This window comes from Harpegnathos saltator, unplaced genomic scaffold, assembly GCF_003227715.2.
Source record: "Harpegnathos saltator strain DR-91 unplaced genomic scaffold, Hsal_v8.6 scaffold694, whole genome shotgun sequence".
NCBI lineage: Eukaryota > Metazoa > Arthropoda > Insecta > Hymenoptera > Formicidae > Harpegnathos > Harpegnathos saltator.
Window position 1 is genome coordinate 942,374 of NW_020230531.1, and position 11,683 is coordinate 954,056.

The 11,683-nt window shown below is 34.6% G+C and overlaps 1 protein-coding gene and 1 long non-coding RNA gene across 2 annotated transcripts; both read left to right on the forward strand.

Moving 5' to 3' along the window:
• The first annotated feature begins 2,343 nt into the window (after positions 1–2,343).
• On the forward strand, positions 2,344–4,688 carry LOC105186221 (uncharacterized). Its single transcript, XR_850003.3, has 3 exons — positions 2,344–2,474; positions 3,593–3,654; positions 4,109–4,688. It is a non-coding gene; the product is annotated as an uncharacterized LOC105186221 (long non-coding RNA).
• A 5,986-nt stretch (positions 4,689–10,674) lies between these two features.
• Positions 10,675–11,340, forward strand: LOC105186227 (uncharacterized). The gene has a single exon (XM_011146282.2). It carries the CDS (start codon positions 10,762–10,764, stop codon positions 11,338–11,340), a length of 579 nt encoding a protein of 192 aa, XP_011144584.2. The 5' UTR covers positions 10,675–10,761.
• Positions 11,341–11,683: the final 343 nt, after the last annotated feature.

Sequence of the window (11,683 nt, forward strand, 5' to 3'; positions counted from 1 at the left end):
CATGATGAATTCGAGATCCACGTCCATGGACCGTTATCCGTCTCTGTCTGGATCAATATCTTTTGTATACAACAACGCAATAAATAGATAGACAGACAGAGATTGACGAGAGTAATTGCAAATTCATAAAGTGATGATTACTAGTCGGATGATAACGGATTGTGAATGCCGAGCGCGAAATTCCGACTTCTTATTCCCGGAAAATTCGTCAAACGTACGCTCTCGTTATCGGAGACCTCCCGCGCAATAAATGATTCCACATATCTGGAAACGTGACGTATCGCTGCCGGCGTTCTGCTTCTCGACTGCTGAAGTCCTCCGGATTTCACTCGCTCACGCTTCTAATGCTGATGCTCGCGATTCGACCGTGCAGTTAATGAATGAGATGCCGACGCGATGCCGATTGAGTATCTCGAGGATCGACGAGATATATTTCTTTTAATTACACGAGACGGAAGTGACGAGAGCGTCGTGCACGGCTGCTGCTGATGGAATGAGGTCGAATACATGAGGTGCGCGAGTATTATAATACGAAGGGCAAAAAGTGTCGTCGCTCGCGAGCCGATCAACACAATCGGCGCGATGTAAACATTGCGGGCCTCGGCGGCGGTTGAAGCAAGAGAGACTTGCCTTTGAGCGTCTCTTGTTTTCTCGAAGGTTTCGGAACGACGAGGGGAATGCGAGGAGGCCTTTCAACTGTACGCGACATTGATGCACTCTATTTATTGATTACTGAAAATAAAGAAAATTACTCTGTCGAAGCATCGGACATTTGTTAGCTTTATGTTAATTAAAGAGGAATGTATACGATTAGAAAATGTGTTAGCAACTAATTGTACAGAGTGTAAGTGTTGTGACGCCGTTTTCAGAGAATAATTAAAGGTCATGGTAGCGTTAAAGAATGGAATTTCATCCTATGCGAATTTAGTCGCGCTCTTATTAAATATTAGTCCTGTATAAAATGTCGTATTTAAAAGTATTGTTTCGCATTCACGAGATTTTGTCGTGAATTCTGCTCTCAGATTGGATCGCGGATGAATACTTTTTAATGCGACGGGGAATAGAACGTGAAAATCTTATATACCTCTGAATCCGAAAATGATTAGGAAAAGAAGTGAATATTTTTCAATACGAAAGTTCGCATTTAAAAATTATTGATTGCGATTGAATATAAGGCATATTTGAAACGAATTGAATCCTTCTTAATGCGAAGCATTCACTACTGCCATCTCGCATTTAGCGCGGTGAAATTTAATGGGAACTAATACTTTTTATTTTCCCTTTCTTCGGATCAGAAAGCAGAATTCAGACGTATTCAAAATGTCAATACTTTTTAATATGTTTCAGTTCGACATTTTATACAGGGAGATTATCCGCTGTGGACAATAACTCTTCTACTTTTCATTTAATATTCAATGATGATAAATAACATTTAATTGCATTCGTTTGGCTTTTTTTATTTCGAAAATAAGAAAATATATACCGGGGTGAGATTTTACCCATGACAACATTAACGTGATTTTCTTTGATGCTTTTTTTAAAAGTTCAAATATTTCGTCGACTTGCGGGATATTTATAATCGGAGTCTTGTCACGTTAATTACGTGAATAACACGTGCTCCTCCGAGCGGATCGAATGCTCACCGACGGCCACTGTCAGTGCCACGAGCGAATGTCCGGAGCGGACGGGATGCTGAATTAAAAAACAAGACGAAGTGAACGGGACGCGGACAACGATACATCATGCGTCTCCATACATGTCAAATTGTTTATTATAGAAGAGACTTTGATACGGCAATATATATTCGAAGATTTAACATTTAATACGTACTTTTATTTTTTCTGCTCCTCCCCCCCTCTCCCCCGCTCTTTTTAGACCACCGGGCATAGTCTGGCATAGAGATGGCAACTGTCATTGCAGCACGGACATAAACCGCCTGAAAGTGGATGTAGCATGGACTTCCACCATATGCAGATTTTACCACCGAGACCTGAAAGTGGAAAGTGTATTATCGTAGTTCCCCTCTCAAAATGGATGCAGATGGCGTCCTTTCCCAGTGCGGAAAGTCGGTGTCGCAGAAAATGTCGTATTGGCCGCTTTCAGGTTACTCTCTGCTTCCACCATATGCAGATTTTACCACCGAGACCTGAAAGTGGATGTACTATCGTAGTTCCCCTCTCAAAATGGATACAGATGGCGTTCTTTCCCAGTGCGGAAAGTCGGTGTCGCAGAAAATGTCGTATTGGCCGCTCTCAGGTTACTCTCTGCTTCTAGTAATCTGATTTGTAATCGAATTGGAAGCAGTGATATAAACTGACCTTAGGAAAAGTTCCCTAGACTGATCCGAAATGTGTCCTCGGAGCGATCAGGGTACTCAGATCCGATTAGCTCATGACGAGTAGAGAAGGACGCGATTTATTTACTTGTGATTTATATTTCAAATCATATTAATACGAATCAGGCAAAATATATAGGTATGTACTTTATGAGTCTTATAATTACTTTCCTAGCCAAAGTAATCTAATGTGAAAATCACAATTCTCACTTTGCACTGCGAAATGAAATATGAATAATTAAAATTGACTGACATAATCGGTTAAGAAACCTGTCATAAGAAAGTGCTTTTCTGTTAATTGTACAAAAACAGGAAAGTTGGGTGAAACTAATTAAAAAACTTAACTCCTTTGTATTTTACTACGACTATCCCAAATCTCCTTGTTATTTGATTTATTTTTTTTGTTTTAAATAGCAAAATATTTTCTTGTCCTAATGAGCTTGTACTTTGCTGTGACTATCTCAAACCTTCTTGTTATTTGTTTTATTAAAAAAAAATTAAATAACAAGGAGGTTATGTAAGGACAAAGTATAAGGGAGTTAAATTTTTTATCGATTAATTTCACCCAATTTTCTTGTCTTTTGTACAATTAATAGCAAAATACTTTCTTCTTCTAACTTATACTTTGCTGTGACTATCTTTAACCTCCTTCTTATTTGTTTTATTAAAAAAAAAATAAATGAAACTGCTATAATTTGTCGCAATGACAGATTTCGTAATCTGTAATATTAGTCAACTTTAACTATTCATATCTCGCTTTGCTGTGTAGAGCGACTATTTTGACTTTCAAATATGATTACTATGCATTAAAACACAATATATGTGAATTTCAACCAAATCGGACGCGAAAGTCTAAATTGGATAATTACCTAATTTTCAACTTCCTTCAAATGTCTATTGACAAGATGTATTTATATTTCACCGATATATATTTTCAAAAAATTAATAGACTATAATGAAATAACCTGCCACTCCTCGGATAGACAGAATATTGAACATAGTATGGTCTTTTTATTACTACAATAATTTAGTATTAATTTAGTTGTTTTGCCAGCATATTGGTAGCAATTTTTATAACAATAGAAAATTTCTGCAATATTGACACAATTTTCATGGCATCAGATGCCTTCTTTTACATATTAACAAAATTCTGTTTGTACAAGGATGCATCTTGACGTATTTATCCTAGTCTATTAGTTTATCTGCGTCTACTTCAATTATTAGCATATAAGTTTATCAAAATAACCATTTTTTTAGATACTTGAAAATCAGTATGGAATGTGAACAAGAGAAAAACCTATGTGAACAGAATCAATACGGTATATATATCATATTATTGAAAAGACAATGTTTCCCAGTAAACACCAAGTAAAAGTTACGTTACATTAACGTTATTATTTCTCACTCAACAATATAACTGTTATATTGTTGAATGAGAAATAATAATGTTAATGCAATGTAAATGCAATGCAATGTAAATTTTATTTGGTGTTTACTGGATTATTATTAACTTAGACAGCACATAATATTTATAAAATATTTTGAAATAGTTTTAAAATATTGTGTACTATCACAGATTTTAATTGTTCTATAAGTAAACTAATTATATATTAATACAATCTGTCTTTTTAAATGTTTTGTTTTTGAAATAAAAAAATTAACATTTTGCAAAATTATCTTTCACAATTATCTTTCACAAATATATGAAGAGATTAGTGTAATTAATTGTAAGTGTAATTAAATTGTAATAAATTTTTTATATTTTTCATACAGAAAACGATAAATATCGATGGACTACATAAACAACAAAACTTCTAATAGAAGAAATCAAAGAGTATATTTTAAATTTAAATAAAAAGTCGACCATCTAAAAAAAAGTATGGAAGGAAATAGCGAGTAACTTCTATAAAAGAGGTTACAAAGTTACTGACGAACAGTATTCTATTAAATGGAAAAATCTAAAACAAAAATACAAATCAGTACTGGATGCAAACAATAAGACTGGTAGAGCTAAAACATCATGGGAATATTTTGATATAATAGACGATTTCATGAATATCACACCCGGAATACAACCCATATCACTGGCTTCTAGCACACATGGATTTCGCCTGCACAAACGAACTGTAGATACAGAAAATATTGAATCCGACGAAGAAAAAGAAAATGTGGCACCCGAAAATTCTAATATTATAAGACATATCAGTAAACGTTCAAGAAAGGAAGATTTAGCTTCATACTATAAAAAGCTTTATGAACAAAGAGAGAAGCATCATAATGAAAATATAGAAATAAAAAATAAATTTTCGACACTATTTCAAGAATATTTAAAGAGATAATATAACGTTCAAGATAGCTTTATACTTGTTTTGTTTTGTTTTTCTTTTTATAGTTTTTTATAGTTTTTTATAGTATATTTATAATTTTTCCTTTTATATATATTTTATTATTTTATATTTCTTATTATTTTATATCATAAAACTGTGATAATAAAACCAAAGAGATATTTATTTTAGTTTGACATACTAAAGTTTGACGTACTAAAGTGTTTGACATATATAATCAAATTTCTTTTATTTTTAGTTCGACTGATTTTAATTTTTTTTATTTTTAATTCAAGATTAATATTAATTTACGATTTAAAGTTAATTTTTAATTTATTACTTGATTTACGTTAATATATGTAAAGTTAATTAATATATAATAATTGAAAAATTAGACATTTCAAATATATATTCAGTTTATGTATGTTACAAAATGTAATAAATATATTTTAATCAATATACATCAATATACATCATAAGTAATGTAATATAACATTACATGTTACATGTAAACAACATAAAATGATTAGAAATTATTAGCGAATTTTGGTTTAAATAAATGTTGAAACTTTGTTGAAATGCGTTAGACTTCAGTTAATCAAAAACTTATAACGAGATGGTTAATCAGCATCATAAAAAAGTGGCATTAATAAATACAAATATAAATTTTCATAAAATTTACATTATACATTTCTTTTGTACAGAATTAATAGATTAAAAACGACATTTTAAACGTAATTGTAATATATCAATTGAATAAGTATGTTTTTGAAACAATATACAAGAGATACGGTTAGAAAATGTTTCATGTTTTACGAGATTTACGTTCACTAACAACATTTAAGGGAATTAATTTCAGACCGAAGATGGCATCGCAACATATATTATAAAGACGCCCAGACTAATCGATACTGCTTGTTAGTTCTGCGTCTACATCAGTCGGTATATATTTACTTGTATACGACTTCGTGCTTGATGCACCCTTCACATCGCAGCATGGTATTGCGCTACTATATGCCTAAATTGCCACGTACATGTTTAAGCTTCGCTGGATAGCATTGCGCGATATTGAAAATTACATTGACACGATTCATGTTGATAGAATATAAACCGAGTTCTGTCATCTTGAATATAATACGTTATATAGTATTACGTTCACACAGAATATATAGCGTTTTTAAGCAGCATAATGTTAAGAAAGAAGATAAAGGTACCAAAAAATAAAGAAAAAACATATTTTTAAGTATACCGAAGTATTAAAACAATTTAAATACTTTTTTGGATGCCGAAACATAGCCAATAATCCAATGTTTCTGAAAAATTTTCGAAAATTAAGTTCTCTCCTTAGACATCTGCTGTGTAACAAATTGCATCACAAAAAAATATCGAAATCATTTTATAATCCAATGTATACATTAAAATACTGCAGTTATATTTCTACATAAAAAGAAAAGAAAAAGAATAAAGAAAATACAAAAATGTGTTTATAATGTCAAAGAAATATGAAAGAAATAGTAGTCCACTGTGCCAGAAAAAAATATAAAAATTGGCAGATTTAACGAAGCTGTCGACGAGGATTACCACTGAATGATTTATTGTCATGACGTCGACTTCGAATTGCGGTTAGTAGAGACTAGGCTAACGCTAGATGTTAGAGTGGTCTAACACGTTGCGAATGAAAAAATAATCGTTTAGCTAGCTGAAACGCGCGAACGCCTTGACTGGGCTTAGAGATGATAGACGACGGATGATGCTCGAAAGGTGCCAGCCGACGAAAGATGGATGGCGACAAAAAAAGCAACTAGGAGTCGATGTTGGTCGACCATAGCATCTGCTGTTGAAAAGTTGAGAATCTTGATACGATTGAGCGTGAATGCTCGACGAACTCGTAAAAAGTCTGCAGAACGCCCAGAAATCCTTTAGTTACACTATTAACGTTGATTTATTTTAAGCCTTTTCGTCGCAACCTCTTCCACCCCATATTTTCTTGTCGATATCAATTTCATTTCGATTCATCAAGCCATCATTCATCGATCACATGGCTCTTTTCAAGCTCTTGTATCCAAATCCCTAACTTAACTATCTCGATATTGCACAATTCTCCAATCTAGGTCGCCAGAAATACCCAAATATCTTTTTCTTTTATTTTTATATAGTAATAATATTATATTATAATATTACATTATTACATTAATAATCTAATATTACATTATTAATCTTATATAATAATATAATGTTATTTAAATTAAATCAATTTTCTTAATTACGAAATTAGTTTAATTTCAAAGTGAGGACTGAATCAGATTTAACTAGATAATAAAATTGACAAAAATAACATATGGAAAAGTCTGAATAAATAAGTCTGAAAACCAGTTGTTTCCGAGATACTTAGTCCTTTATTTTATAAGCCACATACGTTACACGATAAACATGGCTATAAAACTTTAAGACTATTTTTTTTATAAGAATTATACAGCGCCATCATTTATGTAATATACAAACTCTCTATTGCTAATAAGGAAACGCATGGAAGGGTCCTCCTCCGATTTTGAAATATATTGTAATTTAGGCCGGTATTCATAGTCGAGTCTTATATTCAAGATCGTCTTAGGTTCACTTTCAGATATCCCATAGCCAATGAAGTAATTCGTACAGCATCTGAAGATAAACTTAAGACGATCTTAAATATAAGATCCGACTATGAATACCGGCTTTAGAGCAAAATAAGGAACACGAATTTTCTTATATGTACTCAATCGGCTTTTTAAGGAGTAAAACATCTTAAAATATTTTTGAAAATAATCGGTATTTCTTTTTCGAATCATGTGTCAAGAAAAAATATAAGAGATAGGAAAAAACTTTCCGAACAAAAATTTAATAATTTGAAGAGTATTTTATAACGATGTTTCCATTGTTTCTATGTTAAAACTTTAGATATATTCCCATGGCTTAAGTATCCGACTTAAGTTAATTTTTTTATAATCCAGAAATGTTATTTCTGTCAAATAAAAGGATATTTTATGCCCAATCCAACCATGTATATTAATACTACCTTTGACATAAGAACTTTTCGGAAAATAGGTAAAAGCACTTTTATATACCCATAACTCTGTATGTAGCCACTTATTCCATTTAATACATATTACATCTCGTACAATACGTTGTTTCGAACTTTTTCATAGTAAGAGACGATTTAAGTTATCGACCTTAGGAAATTTCAAAATTATTAAATTAACGAAAGTTAGGGCACTACTATAATAATATATTCTTGATAATAAGTAAAGTAAAAAAGTCTAATACTATTTTTTCTTTCGACGAATAGTTAACGAGATATCGTAAGTTAAATGTTGAAAAAGTTACCAAGTTTTCCTTAAATATTTCAAAAGATATTAGGCAAATAAAAAAATGTTTCAGACAAAAGTTGTTAAAATTAATTGAAATTGAATTAAAGAAAAAGAAGATATAAAAAATTGGGCTTTCTATTTTGAAAAATTAAGTTGACCTTCAACTGACCTTGAAAATGCTCTTCAAATAAAAAACTGATAATGCCATTCTGTTTCCCCTTCGAAATCATGGAAAATGTGTCTTAGCTTTTTTTAATATCTTTCATAATTTTCGAGACTTTTTAATGCGAATGTTAAAATAGGACACCCTATATACTACTGTGACCTAGTCGAGAAATTACAACATAGAACACGTAACGCGATCCTAAATGTTCTTTTCAATAAATTTTTTCTATGTTAGGCGTAATATGATTGCTACTTAACGTTTAGATAAGTCTAATTTTGAAATTTGAAGCGATACCGCATGAGTGTAGAAACTTTTGTGTAACATTATACATCCTGTCTCCCATCTTCAACATTCAATCGATTTTTTTGGAGCATGATCAGCTTGCAAATTGTTTCCACTTTGTCGACTATGTAGCACACATTACCGAGGAATTTGCGTATAAGTTTTCAAGTTCCTCAAATGTTTCGGTTTCTACGAGAAATCTCGGAAACTTCTCTCGCACAAACTTACAATTATTATTCGTCCAAAGGTCAGCAATCAGACACCTCTTCCGCGCGCGTGCGCGCGCGTGTCAAAAGTTTCGGCTTGTTCAAAGATTCCCCGATGCATTTACCCCGCTTTGGCATTCCCGGTGTAACTAATAAAGCTGCAACGTACTTGATTTGTAATTCGGTACAAGATGTGTGTCTTTCGGCAAAAAGAGAAAGGGCAAAGTAGATGGATGATAAGAGGGGTGAAAAATAGCGAAAAGGCAACCGAGCATGGTAATCGCGCGCAGATTGCGAGTCCGGGGCAAAGGCAACGGGAGCAGCGGTGCACTCAACGGCGTTGGCTCGGGTTTTAAAGGGTGGGAAGGATACAATATTTCAGAGTGACGACAAGGAGCAAGCCTGCTCGCCACTGGCAAATTAATTAAATTCCTACAAGCTGCCTGGAAAAGCTAAGAGAGGCGCGGCGCGGACGAGCGGTGGTCGGCGAAGCGGGCGAGGGTTCTGTGTCCCGCCCGTGGGAATATTGTAATTAAGATATGCACTTCTACCCTCCATTTTCCTCGTGCGTACCGGCAACCACCCCTTCAGACTACTACCGCTGCGCCATGATTTACGCTTCGCAGGACGCGATGTCTGTTTTGACCGCGTCTAAATTGCATCCTATTATGGAGACGCCGCGTCACTCCGCGCCGTCAACCAGCCGTTTCTTCCAGTATGTCAAATCTTGAAAGTTATAATACCAATAGAGAATTCCAGATATGACACGCGTTTGTCATCAAGAATAGCGAGAGAGAGAGAGAGAGAGAGAGAGGGAGAGAGAGAGAGAGAGAGAAAAAGAGAGAGAAAGAGAGAAGAGGGGCAGAGAGCAAATCGTTTGCAATTCATTTTGCTACACGATACATCATGTAAGGCGCGACAAATTCGAGCGTTTTTCCTCTCTGTTTTTTTTTTCTGTTTCGTCATAATCAACACCACTTCGAACAGTCGATTTTTCTCGACGAGCAAGCGAACGAGCGAGCGAGCGAGCGAGCAATGATTTTTAGGAACAATTGATAGTTATTTGCCGCTCATGGTCATGGTGTGTCAAGCTCTATTGTACCTCGTGGAGCATAAAAAATTCGATATGTCGTCGCTCTCCAATCCATAATTGGTGACATAACAATCAAAATTGATTACGCGATGACGAGATCACGCGTGTGCCAATTTAAAATGGTTTAAAATGGTTGGATAACGCGAGTTCGATTTTTCGCTGTTCCTTGTGAGTAACGAGATTCCACGGTAGCTACAATTATGGAAAGCACCACTATCGCCATAATTTTGGGCTTGATCCTGATGTTACCGCTACTCATACAACTGCAGATGCTTGTCGTACGTGATCAAGATTAATTGATCGTAAATTGCACCTACGAATTGTTTTCGTCTGAGGGCAGTAATGATTTATTGCGCCGCGGGTATGTAGGTTAAATGCCGAGGGGGGAAACACACCAGTATGCGTGTAAGAGAGGACACAATGCGTTAAAAAGCAGGAAACTAATTGAAAAAACTGTCACATCCATTAATCATTTTTATCCTATCTTTTGTAATATCGAAGCTAAAACTTGCACGCGTGCAAAAGGACAGAAAATTCTCTTTGTCCAGTTTCGGGGCTACATGGGAGAACCAGTATCATTTATTCGTAGTTTACACTTATTTCTTTTATTACACATTTTTTTAATATATGATCAAAGCATAGACATTAAACGCATACTAATGGAAAAAATGATAATTCGCTAAATAATGCGAATCTATATTTATAGTCAATGAAAAGTCGAATTTTTCTCGTCGTATGATAAATCCTTCAACGAATCTAATAAACATCTAAATAAATCGGAACAAGCAAATAAATACGCATATACATACATACATACATGCATACGTACATAGTATATATATATATATATATATGCGTATACTATTTTATATATATCATTATAATGCGAATGAAACGTCGAATTTTCAGATACAACCTTGGGAGATATTTGAAACACTCTTTCGACGCGACTTGACGGGGAGTGCACGCAGCATCCGTCGTAGTAAATGCAATCTAGTGCAGTACTACCCCATGTTGCCGAATTTGTTAAATTCCAATTCAGAATCCAAGATGACTGTATGCTCACCGAGAACGATCTCATCACCCGCTGTGTCATTATATATCCCGTCCAACGATACATGCCGATACGAGTGGCTCATTAGAAAAACGATATCGCTGACACAACATTCGTCGTCCTACATGGCGACGCAAATCGAGCTGCCGGTGGTGGATATCACTTGCAACTACAATTTCTATCGCTACAAAAGCTTTGAGGAGAGCTTGCGGGGCCGATATGGCACGAATTATCCTCCGGGTGAAGTGATTCTGAATTACATTCAATTAAATACACCGAACTCGCACGTTTGGATAGCGGACGATGTCGGCGAAAGCGACGACCTCTTGGATGTCTTTAAGATGAACGACTTCGACACATATTCGTCATTGATGTCAATCAAGTTAGAGACTGAATATCTGAATATTTTGGATCACTTCGTGTGGAAGCGGCGAGAACGGGTTTTGACGGTGGGCAAATTCACCGAGACTCCATCATTATGCGAAAGAAACTCGAGATGTCTCACCACGTCGTTGCATGCAGCCAATCCACTCTGAAAGGTTTGATCATTTAAGGAAAGAGATCCATGTGACGTTTGACAATCAAAGTTCTTTAAAAGATATACATAATGCGGGTATAACGATTTGAACGGAAATCTTATTGACGATCAAACGCTCGCTGTATTATCTCGGACTATATTTTATAATTATATCTTTTTATCTGCATGAGGAAAACACACGACGCTTCTTTTAGCCTCGGGAAACTTCTTCATTAAAAACCGCCGTTGAATTGTTAATCAACCGCTGGAATTATTGACCTTTTAGCGCCAAGATAATGCGCGCAATAAAGCAAGCCCATTTTTTATTAATGATTTTATACTCCGGTGACGCAGACCCGCTC

Excerpts from the sequence above, each read along its gene's own strand:
- LOC105186227 (XM_011146282.2), top strand. The coding sequence starts at position 10,762 with ATGTTGCCGAATTTGTTAAATTCCAATTCAGAATCCAAGATGACTGTA.